This window comes from Nerophis lumbriciformis, linkage group LG06 (assembly GCF_033978685.3).
Source record: "Nerophis lumbriciformis linkage group LG06, RoL_Nlum_v2.1, whole genome shotgun sequence".
NCBI lineage: Eukaryota > Metazoa > Chordata > Actinopteri > Syngnathiformes > Syngnathidae > Nerophis > Nerophis lumbriciformis.
In genome coordinates, this window is record NC_084553.2 from 20,246,161 (window position 1) to 20,269,067 (window position 22,907).

A 22,907-nucleotide genomic window follows, 5' to 3' on the forward strand; every position below is an offset into this window, starting at 1 on the left:
GTAAACATAACAGTGTCAGAAGCACAGTAAGTTCAACGCAGAAAATATTATTTTACTAAATAAAGCAACAACCAGCAATAACACAAAAAATACCTTGATATTAAATAGAAAGAGGCAACATCACACACAGCAGACAACAAACACGTACACGCATACACACATACACGCTACTATCTACGATGGAACTAATCAATGATTGAAGTGACAACCATCAGCTTGCAATCCAAACAATAGCCCCTTTGTGGACCAGAAGATATGACAGCCATGGAAGCACATTAAATCTATTTATTAACCAGAAGTAACACAATCCAGTGAAAACTTTCAACATTGCTTCTGTAACCGCAAACAAACTGTCACTGCTCAGCTAACAGACACAACTGAGCTCACGGCGCTCTGTCTGGGCACTGACGTCACACGTCATTTGGCAACAGGTACCACTTTTTAAAGGCCTACTGAAACCCACTACTACCGACCACGCAGTCTGATAGTTTATATATCAATGATGAAATCTTAACATTGCAACACATGCCAATACGGCCGGGTAAGCTTACTAAAGTGCAGTTTTAAATTTTGCGCGAAATATCCTGCTGAAAACGCGTCGGTATGATGACGTTAGTGCGTGACGTCACGGATTGTAGAGGACATTTTGGGACAGCATGGTGGCCAGCTATTAAGTTGTCTGTTTTCATCGCAAAATTCCACAGTATTCTGGACATCTGTGTTAGTGAATCTTTTGCAATTTGTTCAATGAACAATGGAGACAGCAAAGACGAAAGCTGTAGGTGGGAAGCGGTGTATTGCGGCAGGTGGTGTGCCGGATAACGCACCCCCGCCGTAGAATGCACCCCCTGACTGTTGTGCCGGATAACACAGCCGGTGTTTCATTGTTTACATTCCCGGAAGATGACAGTCAAGCTTTACCATTGGCCTGTGGAGAACTGGGACAACAGAGACTCTTACCAGGAGGACTTTGAGTTGGATGCGCAGACGCGGTACCGTGAGTACGCATGCAGCTGCGGCTTCCAAACATTTGATCGCTTGCCCGTACGTGCGTGCCGCTATGTGCATGTCACGTACGTAACTTTGGGGACTTTGGGGAAATATATGTGCTGTATGAACTTTGGGGAGGTGAACGGTACTTTGGGCTGTGGGATTGAGTGTGTTGTGCGGGTGTTTGAGTTGTATTGGCGGGTTATATGGACGGGAGTGGGGAGGTGTTTGTTATGCGGTATTAATTTGTGGCATATTAAATATAAGCCTGGTTGTGTTGTGGCTAATAGAGTATATATATATGTCTTGTGTTTATTTACTGTTTTAGTCATTCCCAGCTGAATATCAGGTCCCATCCGCCTCTCACAGCATCTTCCCTATCTGAATCGCTCCCACTGCCCTCTAGTCCTTTACTCTCACTTTCCTCATCCACGAATCTTTCATCCTCGCCCAAATTAATGGGGAAATCGTCGCTTTCTCGGTCCGAATCGCTCTCGCTGCTGGTGGCCATGATTGTAAACAATGTGCGGATGTGAGGAGCTCCACAACCTGTGACGTCACGCGCATATCGTCTGCTACTTCCAGTACAGGCAAGGCTTTTTTATCAGCGACCAAAAGTTGCGAACTTTATCGTCGATGTTCTCTACTAAATCCTTTTAGCAAAAATATGGCAATATCGCGAAATGATCAAGTATGACACATAGAATGGACCTGCTATCCCCGTTTAAATAAGAAAATCGCATTTCAGTAGGCCTTTAAGCATTGAAATCAGAAAGGACGTGTAATTATTTTTTTTTTTACCCTACCGCTCGGTTTGCTTGTTTTATTATTGTCTCGATTATCGCTTTCCGCCAGTGTTTTGTTTTGTTTATATTTGCCGGGTCAAATTTCCGTCCACGTTTATTGCGTTATTATTGGTCATAAATTTTGATTCGCCGAAAGTTTTATCAATGACAAATACTGCCTCAGTTTGCACTGGGACAAGTTTAGCGCGAGGGGCTGTCAAAAGAAAGACTTGATGGTAAACACTAAGGTGAGTGTAAAGTCAACCTTTTTAACTTCATCCTGTGCCAATGCTCCAGTAAATGACTTGTTTTAGTCTTTGTGAGTCCATGGAAACTTCACTTTGATCTCCTGATGTATCCACATCGTTCCAGGATGGAGACAGGCTGGCTGTTAGTTTCAAGCTAACCAGCACCCGACCAGACACCTCCACCCCAAAAAAATAATTTTAAAAATTTGTTTTATTTATTTATTTATTTTTTTAATGAATGAAGTAACGTTTATGACAACCTTTTTCCAAAACACAATATAGAATGTGAGATATAACAGGATAATGCATCCATTTATCATTTGTTTTCAAAACGCTTACAAAAAACTGGGACCCCAAAAATTTACTGTGGGACCCCATTTTTATGACCTGATGGGGATTTCAGAATATGGTTAGCCGAGTTTAGCAGGTAAGCATAAGGCAGCGGAATCCCACCAAATTATAATAAACAATTATACTGGAGTCTTTTCTTAGGCAAATTTGAATTATATAATAACCTGTGATTAAAATGATTAATCCAAGTTTTAAAATGTGAATAATTTGATTTAAAAAAAATTATAATTTGACAGCTCTATATACACACACATAAATTATACACAAACACACATCAGCACTCAGACGCTTTTTTTTTTTTTACCAATGTGGCCCTACAGTCAAAATAATTGCACAGGCCTGCAGTCAGTGTTGGGTTAGTTACTGAAAACCAGTAACTAGTTACAGTTACTAGTTACTTTATTTCAAAAGTAACTCAGTTACTAACTCAGTTACTTAAACCAAAAAGTAATGCGTTACTGTGAAAAGTAACTATTTAGTTACTTATATATATATATATATTTTTTTTTTTTTAAGGCCCCATTTAATGCCCTTTTAGCCTTCATTTTAGTACTGTTATTGCACTGGAGAATAATACAATCTGTTGATCAACTTGACATGCATTTGCATCACTGAACTCTGCTAAGCAATGTGCTCTACATACAACACACAAAGACAAAGATATGTTTTAAAGGGCCAATTTGTTTCAGACCAGAACAAATTGACAAAACTATTTTAAATAGCTGCAACTTAACATACATAAGTAACAAACAGCATAATAACAACATAGCTGTAAAACAAGAAAGGCACACACTACATACATAAAGCCTAACCAGGCGTTTTCTCAAGGAATTCTGAAATAAAATAATGTCTGAAGCCCAGAACACTCTACACATTTCCCCACTTAGTTTAGAGAAAAGGAAATATTAGCCTGGCCCACTAGTATCCCTCTTTAGGTTTGTGAACTTTATAGTTTAAACATTTAGAGTGATGTGATAATCAAACACTCTAAAAGTTTAAAATGAAAGAGTATATAAGAGAATTGACAGAGTGTGTGTACCTTCAGTGTGCAGTGCCTCATTAAAATCCAGCCGCTGTTGGAAGCCGCTGTTACCTACTCAGTGGCCTAGTGGTTAGAGTGTCCGCCCTGAGATCGGTAGGTTGTGAGTTCAAACCCCGGCCGAGTCATACCAAAGACTATAAAAATGGGACCCATTACCTCCCTGCTTGGCACTCAGCATCAAGGGTTTGAATTGGGGGTTAAATCACCAAAAATGATTCCCGGGCGCGGCCACTGCTGCTGCCCACTGCTCCCCTCACCTCCCAGGGGGTGATCAAGGGTGATGGGTCAAATGCAGAGAATAATCTCGCCACACCTAGTGTGTGTGTGTGACAATCATTGGTACTTTAACTTTAACTTTAACTTTAAGTGGAGGTGAAGTGTGTGTCTCTTTACTAGCTTCGTCGAAGCATGTTGTTTTGGTCGCTGTTTCAGCATATTTGAAACTTACATTCAACTAAAATGTTCTTTTCTTTGTGGTCGATAAAAGAAACGTACTGAAAATATCTCCATTTTAAGAAACTCGGCTTCGGGGTTCGCCATGACGTCTTGATAGTAGACACAGACACGCCCCCTCCCACACACACACACTCACACATACGTACACACAGACAGCGCGCGGCGCGCCTCTTTTTTGTCGCCTCTTCAGCAGCGCTGCAACACTCAGATCTTCTCAGTTTCTAGCCGATACTACATAAAAAATAACGCAAAATAACGCAGTAACGCATCATGTAGTAACGGTAACGGAGTTACTGAATATAAAAAATAACACGTTAGATTACTAGTTACCGCCGATAGTAACGGCGTTACAGTAACGCGTTACAAAGTAACGCGTTAGTCCCAACACTGCCTGCAGTACAGCAACACTTAGCTGGAACGCCGGTGTGGAGTTACGATCTGCCCTAAACATTATTTGAAATATACAGTCCATATATATGTATATATTTGTCCTTTTTTATTCTTGACTTTTTTTTGTCCCAGCGAAGCATGCAACGTTCATTAGATAATTTGTCATGTCACGTGTCACATGCTCTTACAGCAATTAGATCTGGGTGATGGCCAGATGGAGATAATCCTGCAGTGACAAAGCGTTCCTGGTCTGAAGTCACTGCACCTCACTATGCTTCTATGCACAGCTGATCTTGGATCAGCAGGCTAACTTTATCCTGCTGTGGCGACATCAGCAACAGTAGCAGCAGCATTAACTAAGTGGGTGTCACCACCGGATAGAAAAGCTGCTTGTAGCTTTCACTAGACGCATCTGAATTGGAAATGACATTATAACACAACATGGATCATCTTCACTACCCAGGTCTATGCCATATAATTTCTAACTTTCATATATGACATAGAGGAGACTTTTCTTTCATTTCCCTTCTATTATGTGACGGGGCAATGTGATAATCTTGTTCACAACACATCACAACAATTATACACAGCTAACATACAAACAACCACCCTTTTATCTTATATTGCTGTTTTATTTGCATCCACAATTACGTAACAAAGAACATGAGGGAGGATATGGTTGACCTGTTTTCAAATGGCCACTCTAAGGCTGTGTTCACACTGCAGGTCAATTCAGATTTGTTTGTCTATATGTGACATGTATCTATTTTGTTCGTGTCAGTGTGAACTTGGGGTGTAACAATTCAATTAGAGCTGCAGCTATCGATTATTTTAGTAATCAAGTCATCTATTTTAGTAATCGAGTAATCTATTCATTTATTCGATTAATCGAGTAATCGAATAAAACACACTTCGCCTTAATGCTATTTTTAGGGAAAATAGTTTAAATAAGAGTTTTTCTAATTAACTTTATTATTGCTTCTTAAAAATGAACATAACATTAAAATTGCACTTTTCCAAAGAAAGCATCAATATCAATTAAAGCTGCAAGCCCTCGCCCCCACTGCACCGCGGGATTTATGCGAGTCGGCCAGCACGTATGACGCTTGTGGTCACGTCCATCCCGATACCCTAACCTGCTTCCAAAACTTTCGGGACCCCTAAATATAAAATTTGTCACCATACCTGACGTCCCTGCAAAATATGGGGACTTTTCGTGCATGCTAAGGCCTTCAAAGAGGCGTCCAAACGTAGAAAAGAAAAAACAACAATTTCAATACGACTTTTGCAGTGCTCTGCATCCCTTCTGCAGGGATTGCTCCTATGCTCTGGCCCTAATAAAATGAAGTATAACAAAATAAACCAAAATAAAATAAACCAAAACTAAATTCTGTGTGGAGTTTGCATGTTCTTCCCGTGACTGCATGGGTACTCCGGCTTCCTCCCACCTCCAAAGACATGCACCTGAGGATAGGTTGATTGGCAACACTAAATGGTCCCGAGTGTGTGAATGTGAGTGTGAATGTTGCCTATCTGTGTAGGCCCTGCGATGAGGTGGCGACTTGTCCAGGGTGTACCTGCCTATCGCCTGAATGCAGCTGGGATAACCTCCAGCAACCCCCACGACCCCGAGAGGGACAAGCGGTAGAAAATGGATAGATTGAAATAAAGCCACTTCCGACTGTCATCATCATTTGTAGCAATTAGGATCTGAACTGAATTGAACTAGATCTTAACATGTAGAACCGAGCTTTTAACGTTTCATGTTTTGTGGTGAACCATCAGATCAAAGTTTGGCACCATGCCACACCCACATCCTGTCATTTGCAAAACATTTTTTGCAATTTATCATCATCCATCAGTTTAGTATCCGTCTCGGATCAACTTAAGTGTAGAAATTACAGTTATCTCGGTGAAGGCATGGGACAGTTTTCGCCGCTAGGGTCAACCCACTACGAGTAGGGCACTTCAGGGTGTCATTGTCATTTCTACGGATTAGGATCAAGATCGGAATTTGTGGAGCAGAGTTAACGTTTTGTGTTTTGACAGACCACAAAACAAAAAAACGGCTGGAGACGAAGACGGCGGCGTCGTGGGAGGACCCGCTGAAGACGAAGATGGTGACGTTGTGGGAGAACCCGCTGAAAACGAAGACGGCGGTGTCTTGGGAGGACCCGCTGAAGACAAAGATGGCGGCATCATGGTAGGACCCAATGAAGACGAAGATGGTGGCCTCGTGGAAGGACCCGCTGAAGACGAATCCAGAGCTGGAGCAGCAGGCGGCTGGGCTGTCGGCGTGTCCAGAGCTGGAGCAGCAGGCAGAGTCTGCAGGCCCACTGGGGTTGCTGGTGGCATCTGCAGGCCCACTACCAAACAAGACTGTTCCTCTATCTCCAGCGCCCTCAGCACCTTCTGGTACCAGTCGTCCATCCACGCCGCGGCGTACTTCTCTGAGGGTCTAGATTGCTGCGCTGGAGCTGGAAGTGAAGCCAGAGCTTGAGCTGATGACACCTCTGCTGGTGAAGAGGCAGGCATCCCCGTAGCAAAAGGAAAAGCTCGTGCTGGAGGGAGCTGCGCGTCCTCAGCTGCACAGCTGCCACTCCTAGCCCCCCCTTATGAAGTGGATACCAGACGCTCCCAGAGATTGCAGAAACAGACGCCAAGGGTGGGAAGGGGGAGGTTAGGAGGTGGGTTGTAGGTTCCTCCTTTGTAGGTTCCCCACAATGTCCATGCAAAAACCTAACATAGGGTTGTTGTAGAGACAAGGGAAAAGTCTGTGAAGTGGGCGGAGCTTGTTTCTTTAGGGGCCAAGCTTGAGTAATTGGGGGCGGAGCTTGAGTCTTTAGGGGCGGCTGGGACTGACTTGGTGCCCTCATCCTTAAAAAAATGTCTTGGTAGTCAGCTATGGATAATTTAATGTCTTTAGAGGGAGACTGACTCATGGGATCGAGAAGACATGTATTTGTGTGTGCAGCTGGAAGGGAGTCTACCCACAGCAGAGGGCGCCGCTGCGTGTGACCCTCTCTTCCGTGCCCGTGTCCTTGTGAGTGTTGTCGGCGGTGTGACGTCACCTGGCTGCGACAAATCCAAACGCTGGACGGGGCCAAAGCAGGGCGAACAGACTGCAAATGTGCGGCTATCATACCGGGCTCGGGCTAGAGGAGCAAAGCAGAAGCAGCTGTCCGGGTCCGGCGAAGAAGAGACGCGTGCGGGAAGAGCGCTGGGCATATATATATATATATATATATATATATATATATATATATATATATATATATATATATATATATATATATATACATTATATATATATTAGGGCTGCAACTAACGATTAATTTGATAATCGATTAATCTGTTGATTATTACTTCGATTAATCGATTAATAATCGGGTAAAAGAGACATTTCTATCCTTTCCAGTATTTTATTGAAAAAAAAACAGCATACTGGCACCATGTTCTTTCAACTTGCCAAATAAAACAAGGAAAATGTTACAAAAATGCACACTTTTGACACCCCTGCTATAGATAATAAAAAATGTAATCTGATAAATGTATCGATAAAAAGCAGAACCTGACGACGCATGCGCGTTTATCACAACTCTCTCGCTCTCTCTGTCTCTCCCCCTCCCTCACGAATGCTGCTGCGCGCACAATTTGTTGTGTTTTTAACCTTCTTAACCCTGAACGTACATTGAAAATACACGCAACCCTAACTCAAAATGACGGACATTTGAGGCATTTAAGAAACACCGCCCGACAGCCCCGCAGAAGAGGACATGTCCGGTGAAAAGAGGACGTATGGTCAGGACCTAGCCCGGTCGCTGCTAGCTAGCAGCGATCGGTTTCACGTCCAGTGAAACCGATCGCTACTAGTCCTCTTTTGCTAGCATGCTAGCAGCTAACGGGCTACGATAGACTGACCATACGTCCTCTTTTCACCGGGCATGTCCTCTTTTGCGGCGCTGTCAGGGCGGAGTTTCATAAATGCCTTGAATGTCCGGCATTTTGAGTATTGTTTACACAACGTGCAGTACGCTACTTATTATGTCCGTGTGGAAACTCGTTCGGTACACCTCCGCACCGAACCGAAACCCCGTACCGAAACGGTTCTATACTAATACACGTACCGTTACACCCCTATTATTTTGATTATTGTTTCTCAGCTGTTTGTAAATGTTGCAGTTTCTAAATAAAGGTTTATAAAAAAATTTAAAAAGTACAAATAAAAACAATTTTTTTCAAAATAATAAAAAAAAATGCCTTTGCGCATGCGCATAGCATAGATCAAACAAATCGATGACTAAATTAATCGCCAATATTTTTATAATCGATTTTAATCGATTAGTTGTATACATATATATATATATATATATATATATAATAATTTGCATAATTTGCTATGATGATATCCATCCATATTTTACCGCCTATTACCTTCGGGGTCGCGGGGGTCGCTGGAGCTTATCTCAGCTACAATCGGGCGGACGGCGGGGTACACCCTGGACAAGTCGCCACCTCATCGCAGGGCCAACACAGATAGACAGACAACATTCACACTCACATTCACACACTCGGACCAATTTAGTGTTGCCAATCAACCTATCCCCAGGTGCATGTCTTTGGAGGTGGGAGGAAGCCGGAGTACCCTGAGGGAACCCACGCAGTCACGGGGAGGACATGCAAACTCCACACAGAAATATCCCGAGGCCGGGATTGAACTCACGACTACTCAGGACCTTCGTATTGTGAGGCAGACGCACTAACCCCTCTACCACCGTGCTGCCCGCTATGATGATATATCATTTTTATATTTTTTTTAAAAAGCCCAAAAATTAGCTGCAGTTCACTTGCTACTGATGAGTTACAAGCGAGCAGAAATGGACAAAAGAACGTCTGCCTTATGGCAAGTTGGTCTCCCAACAAGAAAGGACTATTTTTCGCCGTGAGATGAGGCGACATCCTTGCAGCAAAGGCCTGCTGCGCGTGTCGAAAGAAGTGGGTGGTGCTTCACTTGTGTGTTCAGATTACGGTTAAGGTGCAGTGATAACATAACATTTAGATTGTTACTGTGACTGATTTAGTAAGTAAGATGACTTAAAGCCCAACAGAAATGAAAGACGGTCGGCAGGATGTCGAAAGGAGACTTTTTTAGTGCAAACAGTCGATCCGACATTAAAACATGTCAAGACACTTTCTCAAAAATAAAAATAAAAGCGCAACGCTATACATTCGGTTTAACTACATTTAGGGTTTCTCTTTAATGTATGAGCCGCCACAGCAAACAAAATAAAGTAATATAATGTATTGTAGCGTCCAGGAGAAAACAAAGTCTGACTTTATTTTTAGCTTTTATTACCAATTTTAACAACAAGCCCAAATCCAACAAGTATTTCCTCCGTGCACGCACAGCTGCCTCCGACTTCACTTCAAGATACATAACATGCATCTCCGCCGACACTGTGTGTTCAAGGACCATGGGGGAAATGGCCATTATAACATACTAACATACACATTAACACCAGCAGGTAGTTACAGTATTAATGGCTATATATAGATTATTATTTGCCCACTAACTAATGCAGGGGTCCCCAAACTTTTTGACTCAGGGGCCGCATTAGGTTAAAAAAGTATAGGGCTGTATATATATTTGTAGCCTTGAAATCCCTCCAAAACAACTTCAAAACGCTCCATCAACGTTTTATATACACACTGAACATATAAATATAATGTAGTAACAGACATGTTCATAACAATATGAACAATATTTACCTTATTTTGGTCATTTTAAGGATTTCCAAAACTGATTTCCTCAGCGCATTTATTTCCGTTTTCTAGCAACAAATGTGAGTTCCTACTTCCGGAAACAAACGCGAGTGTTTTCTAATCATGGCAGACTTGGTAACAGACAAAAAAGATTATTTTTTTTTTCGAACAAATGAAGAGTCACAACCTTATCTTTTTGAAGCTGAATATACGGAGGATGAACTACTGCTTCTAGAAGTGAGCACAAAGGAAGGGTGAAACGTTGGAGCCGAGAGAGTGAGGTTGGCGTGTCTTTGACCGTGTAAATGTGGAACTTGGGGCCACATTGGACAGCTTACCCAAAATAAACCGGAAAAAACTTCCCCTGCCAGCTGGACCAAACGCACAACTCTCCATCGATTAAGTCACTATAATATTGGTCATGAGACATGCAGCACGTCATGCGTGTTATTACAAATACATAGGCTGTCAAGCTAGCTGTGTATAAACAAAACATGAAATGTGGGCTAATACTTTACAGCTACTGTAATATGGGTGTTCATGTTTTTCAGTCAGTACAGATTGGTCTCCTATTGCATTGTGTTGTGCATTACAAACTCAAACGTGATTTGGGTGCTGATGCAGAAGCTAGCTTATCTCTTGCCGTAGCTAGCTTACGGCTAATACCGAAGCATGCCGATGTGTTACTCCACTAGAAAAATAGTTCCTTAGTGTTCGCTCTTACAATAACAATGTCGCTACAGCTTGGTTATTATACAGCAGGCCTATTCAACTGTAGGCTTGTGGGCCATACCCGGCGTGCCAAAGCGTTTCATTTGGCCCGCCGAACATCACCCAAATAGCCTTGATGAAACCATTAGAACTATGGTTGCTCATGTATGCAGTACTCCTGCCACCCCACATGGGGCAACAGCGAGGCACATGTGTCACAATGAAGCAGCAGTGTGGTGAGTAGAAGACTACTCATTCAACACTGAAAAAACCCAAAATAAATTGCAAAAATCGGACCTTTAATCGGACGTTTAACAACAACTAAACAACAAAGTATGAATATTCTGCCCCCGAGCAAGTGCTCGAGTCATTGTTTTCTGTCTGACCTAAACAAGCAGCAACAATGGCAGAAATCCACATGTGTAAGCAAAACTTGGTAAAAACCTTTGTAAGTAGATATTGTGCACAAAGATATTTAGTTGTTTTGTATTAAAATTGCTGACTTCTTGTTTTCTTTTGTATTAGTGGACTTGTTGTTTATTGTCTGAGAGCAACCCTGGCGATCAAAGCTCGTTTGATACATGTAGTGCTAAATATGACCAGTAGAGGGCGCTACACCTTAGGTTGAGTTGTGATGAATCCCAGACACATACATTGTGTCCAATGTTTGATGTGGATGTTTAATTTCTATATGCGTAAACATAAGTAGTTTATTGTGTGAATGTATTAACACAAAACCTTGTATTTTTTTCATGTAAAATACACAATGGACATTATTTATGTAAAATACACAATTGGAGGAAAATAATAATAAAATCAAATAATTCAAAAGAAGGAACATTTATCCTCAACACAACTTCGGGAGCTTCTGTTTCTTGATGCTGTTAACTATCTGTCTAGTTGCACACGCTAGAAACGAGCAGCGAGGGCAGAATAATTAATTTATGGACAGTGTGAAGGCCGATTTGTTTACTTTGTAATTAAGTAAACGCTGTCTTAAAGGAATATAACCTGCGAAACATCCACATTTTCATGTCCAGCCCCTGAGCTCTTGGGCTCTTGAAATTACGGCCCTCTTCATGATGTAGTTGAATAGCCCTGTTATACAGGTTACCAAACTGAGGTACAATTGATTGCTTCCATTAGCTGCATTGTTAGTCACCTAGAACGAGACGATTTTCACCCGTTTGACTGCGGAAAAAAAACAAAACTTTTGTTTTCTTGTCTCTCAATAAGGATTGTGAACAATAGGCAAAATTCCAAAACAAAGTGCAGTTCCTCTTTAAGGTCAAACGTCAAATACATATGTTTCATTTACATTATTTCTTGTTAAATAAATACAATTATCTTAATATAAGTGGACGCACTGCACTGTGCATAATTTTCCTTTTACACTCCACTCAGAGCCAAGTAAATACATTGTACACTGCCATGCGCCTAGCTCTTAGCAACAGTAGTTTAGGGATGTTCTTTGAGTGCACATGTGTATGTTGTTTGAATATTAATAATGATATTGTGATATTTAACACATTTAATATTGCTCCTAAACTGTTTCTGTACTACTAAAATGATTCTTTGTTACTAATTTTTTTCAATTAGTTGCACTGGTGCTACTAATGAAAAAGCTAAGCGTACAGTCCTGATACTTACTTATTAATTATTAAATAAATAATAAATGTTTGATAAAATACTAATAATGAAAATAATATACTATATAATAATCAAATATGTATAATTAATCGATTTATAATCTAATCGTAGCCCCTGAATTGTAATCGAGGTGTGAGGTCCTCCAAGATTCCCACCACTAATGCGAGATTTGTATTCTTATTTTGGGGAAATTCACTGTACAATCACTCAATCACTCACCGAATAATGTTCTCGTCGTGTTCATCATTTCCATGATGAATTCACAGATCGCTTCAGCCCTCGAGTAGTTTCTGGCAAACGTTTTGCCCTTTTCAACCGCCACAGCTATAAGGCCTGTGCTGATAACACATTTTTAGATATATCGTCCCAAAAATTGTTGCTAATAAACAGTATTGTTGTCAGTATTATGTTGAAACCAATTTAAGCACTAATGTATTCGAAATATATAATATTACTAATGTAAGTAACCCTTTCAAATGCAATACATTTATTTTTGGGGGGTATTTTTACCAATGTAATCGGAAGAATAAGAACATTTACTTATCCTAAGTAAACAAACAAAAGTAAAATTGACTCTCAATCTCTGTTAGCAAACATTTCACTTCAATAAATATTACGGGTGTAACGGTACGTGTATTTGTATTGAACCGTTTCGGTACGGTGGTTCCGGTTCGGTTCGGAGGTGTACCGAACGAGTTTCCACATGAACATATGAAGCAGCCGCCTAAGCTAAAGTCTTAACAAGCTGCTCTGCTTTCTGCCTCTGTCAGTACTCTACACAGCACCCAGCATTGTCCCACCCACACAACCATCTGATTGGTTACAACCATAGCGGTAACAGCCAATCAGCAGTGCATATTCAGAGCGGTAACAGCCAATCAGCAGTGCGTATTCAGAGCGCATGGAGTCAGTGCTTCTGCGGTGGGGTTAGCAGATAGGTGTTTAGCAGGTAAGCATCAGGCAGCGGACTCCCCCCAAATTAAAATAAAAACCTCCCAGTCAACTACTAGTAACATCACTATGAGCCCGTTGACGTTTTTTTTGATTGATTGAGACTTTTATTAGTAGGTTGCACAGTGAAGTACATATTCCGTACAATTGACCACTAAATGGTAACACCCGAATAAGTTTTTCAACTTGTTTAAGTCGGGGTCCACTGATTAATGATACAGATATATACTATCAGATATATACTATCATCATAATACAGTCATCACACAAGATCATCACATTGAATTATTTACATTATTTACAATCCGGGGTGTGGAGGGGGGCTGGTGGGGGGGTGGGTTTGGTTGTTATCATCAGTCATCAACAATTGAGAACAGAGAAATGGATATTGAAACAGTGTAGGTCTGACTTGGTAGGATATGGACAGCAAGTAGTGGGCAGAGAGAGAGAGAGAGAGAGAGAGAGAGAGAGAGAGAGAGAGAGAGAGAGAGAGAGAGAGAGAGAGAGATCAGAAGGCATAAGAAAAAGTATCTGCATTTGATTGTTTACATTTGATTATTAACAATCCGGGGAGGGTGTTAGTTTAGGGTTGTAGCTGCCTGCAGGTGAACTTTTATTGCGGTTTTGAAGGAGGATAGAGATGCACTTTTTTTATACCTGTTGGGAGCGCATTCCACATTGATGTGGCATAGAAAGAGAATGAGTTAAGACCTTTGTTAGTTCGGAATCTGGGTTTAACGTGGTTAGTATATATATATATATATATATATACATACACACACACACACACACACACACACACACATATATATATATATATATATATATATATATATATATATATATATATATATATATATATATATATATATATATATATATATATATATATATATATATGTATATATATATATATATATATGTATATATATATATATACACACATATATATATACATATATATATATATATATACACACACACATATATATATATATATATATATATATACATATATATATACATACATTGATATATACAGTATATAATTTATATTTATTTATTTTGACGTTTTTGTTTACATGTTAAAGGTGTTTTAATGAATATACATGCATGTTTAACACATATAGATTCCTTTCTTTCATGAAGACAAGAATATAAGTTGGTGTATTACCTGATTCTGATGACTTGCATTGATTGTAAACAGACAGTATTGCTTATAACGTCCACGTTTTCAAATGGAGGAGAAAAAAAGTTCCTCATTTCTGTCTAATACCACATGAAAGTGGTTGGTTTTTGGCATCTTATTTGTCCATCTTCCATATTCGTTTTTATACACTTTACAAGAAATAAATAGGCGGCAAACTCCGTAGCTTGCTAGCTTGTTTGCGCTGGCTTTCGCAGACTCTTATTTTGAAAGCGCGGCGCGATGGAGCGGCACCTTTATTGTGAAGACAGGAACTGTGCAGTCAGTCTTTAGGCTTTTGACGGGATGTACGATTGAAATAAAAAATAGTCTTTTTTCCTTCACACTTTTGATTGATTGATTGAAACTTTTATTAGTAGATTGCACAGTACAGTACATATTCCGTACAATTGACCACTAAATGGCAACACCTCAATATGTTTTTCAACTCAGGTCATGTGACCGCCTGGCTCTGTTTGATTGGTCCAACGTCACCAGTGACTGCATCTGATTGGTGGAACGGAGTGAAACGTCACCAGTAAGGCAGGCACTTTGAAGGTCTGTCTGACAGACCAAAACAAACAAAGTGTGCATTAACAGATCGATAAAAATTAGTAGCGAGTAGCGAGCTGAATGTAGATAAAAGTAGCGTTTCTTCTTAGGCCGTTTATTGAAATACTCCCACACTTTTGACGACTTTTGGCGTGCTTTTTTCCCCCTCGCTCGCACCGCTCGCATCGTCTGCTTTGCGCTCCGCCATGACGGTAGTGTGACGTAAAAATGCGACGCGTCGAAGCACAAAAACGGCGTCGACGTATTTACGTAACCGATGACGTCGACTACGTCGACGCGTCGTTTCAGCCCTAATCACATGTTGATAAAAATATAACATTTACATTAAAAAAATCAACTACAGGCTTCCCAAATGCTGTAATAAATTAAGCATGATGAGTTGACTTTAAACTGTTTAATGTTGCACTTTTTATATGTAGAAGAAAAGTTTTGTCATTTTATTTAATCTGAGCAACAACTTGAGGCAGTTTAATGTTGATTAACATGGGCAGAATTATTATAGTGTTCCCAATGTTAAAAGGATAAAGCCATTGTTTACAAATTTGGTAAATAAATAACCAAAAAATTTATATTTTGTTGTTTTCTTACTGTACTGAAAATGAACCGAACCGTGACCTCTAAACCGAGGTACGTACCGAACCGAAACTTGTGTGTACCGTTACACCCCTAATAAATATTGAACATCTTGAAGGGCAGTTTTTTTCACCAGTTGAAAAACCTGCATCAGGTGTTTTTGCTACCACTTTCCAAAGAATTTGGCATAATGGCTCATTCGTCCATGTTGACTGGCTAATCTTGCTCATTTGTTTTGAAGCCGAAATATTACGACAATTGGCTTGCAATCATCTTTTTTCCCTCTTAATTTTTGTTAACTTGCGGTGCTCCTACAAGCGAGTGTCGCTGTCGTAAGCGAGCAGTCCCACCTTAACTCACAGAGACAAAGATTGTGAATGACTGACAAAAGAGTTCACTTTCTTCATTTAATTCTGCTATTGAATGAACATGCTCATGTAGTGTGAGCAATGCACATAGTGAAACCTATTGCACCCTGTTTGAAGGCAAGAGATGCACAAAACACACAAACATGCTAATTTATCGATGCAGGCAAAATCATCGAGTTAATTTTCATCTATCATTTGATTAGTTGACTTATAATAAGCCCAGGCCTATCCACAACAATAGGAACAAGCGCCTAGCCTTTCTATGCGGCTGGCTTTGGGGAAGCTTCTAAAGCTTGTGTCTTCATAAGCTTTTAAAACACAGTCGAAACAAATGCTGGGGTTTCAGATGGCTGATATGGTTTGATGTGTTGACGCTAAATATTTTTCCCTACTTGTGGAATGTTTGGACAACATCTGGTGCAAATAGCACACGAAAAGTCTTCCTCTTAAACAGTGTTTTGGCACACGATCGACGCCATGTTTGTTTACGAACAATGAGCTCAGGGAAAGTTTTTGACAGGTTTACAGCACTGTACGTAGGAAAAAAGGAGCGCTTAATCGGCTCACTCCAACCCAGTTACAGCATAGTACGCATAATCTCGTCTGATTGGAGACTTTTTTTGTTTTGTTTTTGGAGATGTTTTTTAACAGTGTTGGCATTAACGCCTTGTTGTGTCTTTTTACGCATTGAAATCAGAAAGGACGGCAAATTCCGGAATTTGTCCCCATGATGCAAATTATTATTTTTTTTTTCCAGGAGCCACTTTTCAGCAAATTGCTCACTTATGACGATGAAAAGATGTTTTGCACGCCATGTAAACAGGCTAAGAAAAATAACAGCTTTACGACCGGGTGCACTGATTTTCAAAGATCTAGCCTCACCAGGCACCAAGAAACACCCTCCAACTTGGGTCCCTACAGTTCCGCTCTATGGTCGGAATGACGAGGCCGTCGATTACTTACAACTCTTTATTTATGTTTTCCACAAAGCCTATGGACATCCACCATGCTATTAACACTCCTGAACATGCTAGCGCTCCCTCTCCTACAACTTAAACACGTCACTCACCCTACATAGCGCCTTCTTAAAGGGGAACACACAGCTTATGGCCATCACGAAGCCAGAGATGAAATGCTCGAGTGCCACTGTATTAAATGACATTGAAACTAACTTGCAAAATTCTAAGTTTGTTGGCATTAATTGCCAGTTTTTAAACGACTGATGATCTACATACAGGTGAGAATAATCAATTACATTTGTCATATGCATCTATGCCCTGGCACACGATTATCATCATTTCATGACCAAAGCAAACACTTTTATACTGAAATAAATACACCTACAACTTATTAAATAAAGATATCGAAAAAAATATCGGCAGCAGTAAAGTTTAGATCCATGAAGGAAAGAAGAAAGTGAATGGATGTTTATAACTGCATAAATTTACAAAAAACACATTTTTATGCATATATGCATAAAAATGTGTTTTATTTTGTGTTATTTTTTTATGAATTAACTAACGTTTATGACAACCTTTTTCCAAAACACAATATAGAATGTGAGATATAACAGGATAATGCACACATTTATCATTTGTTTACAAAACAGTTACAAAAAAGTGGGACCCCAAATATTCCTCATATCGGCCCAATCGATTCAGAATCGTCCACATCCCAATAGATGCATTTAAGAAACAATTATTTTTCCCACCTCTATTCATCTAATTTATCATTTAAATGTATTGGCAACACTAAATTGGCCCTAGTGTGTGAATGTGAGTGTGAATGTTGTCTGCGATGAGATGGCGACTTGTCCAGGGTGTACCCCACCTTCCGCCCGATTGTAGCTGAGATAGGGTCCAGCCTCCTGGACCCCGAAAGGGATAAGCGGTAGAAAATGCATGGCTGTATTAAACATTGTTTCTGCATGCAACTATCTTTATTCTCAATAAAATGTGTTTGATAATAATTTACAATTATGTGGTCCAATTTATAATAACATATTGGTATGTCATTTTTGTACTATTACGTTTTTTCTGACTTTTTGGAACAGATTACAAACAAAAACCAAGGTTTCCACTGTATATATGAGCTACTACTAAAAAGTTAACATCAAATTTAAAGAATATGATTGCAAGAGTTCCCTTCGGGTACTCTGGCTTCCTCCCACCTCCAAAAAACATGCACCTGGGGATAGGTTGATTGGCAACATTAAATTGGCCCTAGTGTGTGAATGTGAGTGTGAATGTTGTCTGCGATGAGATGGCGACTTGTCCAGTGTGTACCCCACCTTCCGCCCGATTGTAGCTGAGATAGGGTCCAGCCTCCTGGACCCCGAAAGGGATAAGCGGTAGAAAATGCATGGCTGTATTAAACATTGTTTCTGCATGCAACTATCTTTATTCTCAATAAAATGTGTTTGATAATAATTTACAATTATGTGGTCCAATTTATAATAACATATTGGTAGGTCATTTTTGTACTATTCAGTTTTTTCTGACTTTTTGGAACAGATTACAAACAAAAACCAAGGTTTCCACTGTATATATGAGCTACTACTAAAAAGTTAACATCAAATTTAAAGAATATGATTGCAAGAGTTCCCTCCGGGTACTCCGGCTTCCTCCCACCTCCAAAAAACATGCACCTGGGGATAGGTTGATTGGCAACATTAAATTGGCCCTAGTGTGTGAATGTGAGTGTGAATGTTGTCTGTCTATCTGTGTTGGCCTGTGATGAGATGGCGACTTGTCCAGGGTGTACCCCGCCTTCCGCCCGTGTGCAGCTGAGATAGGCTCCAGCACCCCCCGCAACCCCGTAAAGGGACAAGTGGTAGAAAATGGATGAATGGATACATTTTCAAATTAAGAATACATTTGCTATGAACACTAACACGTATGAAATATCACACATCAGTCACATCAATTAGTAATATTTTACTAAAAACATTGCGGATGTCTTTCTTTGTACATCTACCATTATTTGTTACTTTAAATGCATCTGTGTCCTTATTGGTTAATTCAGGGGTGTCCAAACTTTTTCTACAAAGGGCCACATACAGAAAACTCAAATCATGAGGGAGCCATTTTGATATTTTTTTATTCTGCAAAAACAAGAATTATGTATATTTAAAGATAAAACTTGGTGTCAGATTTGTATGATAGGTGACATTAATATTCATACATGACACCGATATTGGAGCCTTGAGTATTGGCCGATACCAATCCGGTACAATATCAGCACAAATTATACATATTTTTAATATTAAATAGTGTGGAATGTTAGAAAAGTCTTGATCATGTAAAACTATTCAAACAGAGAACAATGATAGGTATTAAAACACTAACCTATTTAATATTAACCGTCTGGAATGGACTTTTGTTGTCTTTAAGTTGCAGTGGTATGGTAATTGTTTTTTGGAAACACCTAGTTGTCACAATAATTCATTACGTTTATGACGTAGTAAGTGGACTAATGCAGGCACGTTTTTTAATGGATACAATTTTAATACGCTTCTGCCTTTGAGACTTTGTATCTGCAATTGATATTTGTTTATATCAGTCCTTCTCAAATAGTAGGGCAAGACCCCCTTGCATGTAAACATGCTTTTTTTTTCCGTATCAGAATATGGCTTCACTGTAACCACGGTGGGAGATGAGGAACGACTTGTGTGTTGTTTCCGTTAATGTTATTAAGCTTACAGTGTTATGTAGAGGTATAGTTATAACAATTTTATAGACAAATTATACTATGTATAGTCACGTCGGAGAGTGGGAGGCGCAAAATATTTTCTTCTAACCGGGGGGGGGGGCCGTAACAGAAAATATTTGAGAAGCACTGGTTTATATTGACAGATGTGTTTTAGACTGCAATATTGTTCAATTGGGGACACTTATTACGTTAGTATAGTTAGTGTGCTATTGTGTGCTTAGCTGTTCTCAATTATGGACTTTTATGTATGTCTCGCTTGCGCTAATCTCATACTTGTTATTTTGCTTGTATCAGATTGATATCTGATATCAATATCATATCGGGACACCCCAAATTATTAGTATTATTAGTAATGTAAGGTGTTTTTCACTACATTATGTATTTTTGCTCCTTGTTCTTGCATTATTTGTTTTGTTAGATTTTTTTTTTAACAATATGCTGAGGGCCAACAAAACTCGAACTGCAGGCTGCAAAGGCTCCAGGGCCACACTTTAAACACCCCTGGGTTAAATTGTATTTTTATTGAGAAACTAATCCCTGGTAATGTTTTGACGTAGGTTTGGTTTGATTTGTATTTGTTAATATAGTTGGGGCAAATGATGGCCTTGTGGCCACAATTTGAACAGCAGTGGTTTGGTTTATGTAGTGTCCATGTGATGTAAAAGGTTTTAACCATGAAACATCTCTTCGTCCATTTTGTAATCAACAGGCGGGTATGTTACAAATGTGTATTTCAAAAGGTATGAATGTACTAGTGTGTACATAGTAGAAAATACAACAAAGACAAAGAAATGCTAACAAGTAGAATATGCAAAGTAATCTTTGTGTCACTGAGAGATGAGCATAGCTTGTTATAACGAACACAAAGCTATGCCACGACAAAGAAATACGCGTAATTACACCTTTAACATGTCTACTGACCGACAGCCATCGAAGTGTTTGTTGAAAGCTAAAGAAAATGATTGTTTTGGTGGGGGAAGGGATGGATGCTGCAGCCAGGCTTCGGCGGCCTGGCGGCGGCTTCAACCCTCCTTCATCCTCCATACTCCCCGTAACACGGTAATTATTCAACTATTGTCCCAAAGCACAATAAAGTGTACTACAAAACGCAATACAACATAGTCAAACATACAATAATTCAAACAACGCTGTGCTAACTTACCCGACGGGTTAACGGCGGCGGGAGTCGCCATGATGGTCGGCGAGAAGAAGCAGTGTCAGCGGTGAGATGACGCAGAAGAAGGAGTACACTGCCCGGCCACACTGCCTCCAAACACGGCAGGCTTGGCACGCTAGCCTCGCTAGATCCGCCTCTCATCCGCGAGCAAGCACAAAGCCCTCTGGTGATGATACCTCGAATACTGATCGAATACGTTGGAAAAAAGCGCATCTCACACAATGTCTGACAGTAAACAATATGTAAGAATAAAATATGTCTGACACTAAACAATATGTAAGAATAAAATATGTCTGACACTAAACAATATGTAAGAATAAAATACGTATGACACTAAACAATATGTAAGAATAAAATATGTCTGCACTAAACAATATATAAGAATAAAATATGTATGACACTAAACAATATGTAAGAATACACGCCGCGAGATATGTTCGACCTGAATAAATTATTATAAAACGCACCTGCATGTTACTATGCCCAAAATGATCACGGTTGTCTTTATCGTCACAGTATTGTTGATTGTGATCAAAAAGTACTAAAACTAATACTGAAATATTGTAATAAAGTTTTGTTAAAAAACTGACATAAAATATAATCTCAAAAATGGAGGTAAGAGACAAGAGCAAGATAGATTTTTTAAGAATGTTCTCTCGAAAATACAATATTGGTCTTTAAGAGGCCAGAAGTACAGATTTAAACCAGGGGTGTCAAACGTACGGCCAGAGGGCCGTATCAGGCCCGCGAACAGGTTGTATCCGGCCCGCCAAATATAAAAATTAACCTGGCATTTTTAAATGAAAGAAACTGCTGTTCTAAATGTGTCCACTGGATGTCGCAATAGCAATTATTTGTATATTTGTCGATCAGTGGTTCTTAACCTTGTTGGAGGTACCGAACCCCACCAGTTTCATATGCGCATTCACCTAACCCTTCTTTACGGGGGTCGGCGTGGCGAATTTAGGAGAGTGGCCGTGCCAGCAATCTGAGGGTTACTGGTTCAATCCCCACCTTCTACAATCCTAGTCACGTCCGTTGTGTCCTTGAGCAAGACACTTCACCCTTGCTCCTGATGGGTCCTGGTTAGCGCCTTGCATGGCAGCTCCCGCCATCAGTGTGTGAATGTGTGTGTGAATGGGTGAATGTGGAAATAGTGTCAAAGCGCTTTGAGTTCCTTAAAAAGGTAGAAAAGCGCTATAGAAGTACAACCCATTTACCATTTCTTTAGTGAAAAATAAATTTGTATTTTTTTTTTCAAATTCAAGACAAAGTTATATGTTTTTGGTAACACTTTAGTATGGGGAACATATTCTAAGTAACAAAGACTTAATTTAGAGTTATTTGGTTATGGTTAGGGTTATAGGGTTAGGGCCAGGGTTAGAGGGTTAGGGTTATAATAAGGCCATGCTGAATAAGGCATTAATAAGTACTTAATAATGACTAGTTAAGAGCCAATATGTTGCTAATTTGCATGTTAATAAGCAACTAATTAATGGTGAATATGTTCCCCATACTAAAGTGTTACTATGTTTTTTTATTGGTGCACAAAATGAACCGTGCATGAACATCACCTTGTTCAAAGTACAAAACCAACACAGTGCATAAACTCACGACAAATTAGACACCTGGAAATCAGTGTGACTTCTGCTGTTGCCGTATCCGTAATACGCAGATAGAGAGAAGTTTTTATTTACACGATGAGTCGGGTGTGTCTTAACCTCCGTCGAACCCCTGAGCCAGACTCCCTGAACCCCTAGGGTTCGATCGAACCCAGGTTAAGAACCACTGTTGTAGATGATGCTACATATGTACAAAATAAACCACATGATGTTAGTACATCAGTCGAGGAAAATGATCAATCAACACAAATAACATACTGTAATTTTATTTTGATATAATTTTTTTATCTTGATAGATAAAAAATTAACACCAATGAGTTGACTGATGAACATTGTCACATAATTTATTCAGAAAATAGA

General features: G+C 39.8%; 1 protein-coding gene across 1 annotated transcript in view; it reads right to left on the bottom strand.

Moving 5' to 3' along the window:
* Window positions 1-21,184, bottom strand: part of arnt2 (aryl-hydrocarbon receptor nuclear translocator 2) — a 135,005-nt gene extending 113,821 nt beyond the window's left edge. Inside the window, exon 1 of the mRNA XM_061963872.2 lies at window positions 20,911-21,184. Coding sequence (XP_061819856.1) covers window positions 20,911-20,941 — 31 coding nt within the window. The 5' untranslated portion in view covers window positions 20,942-21,184. The remainder of the gene's footprint in view (window positions 1-20,910) is intronic.
* Between the last annotated feature and the right edge of the window lie 1,723 nt (window positions 21,185-22,907).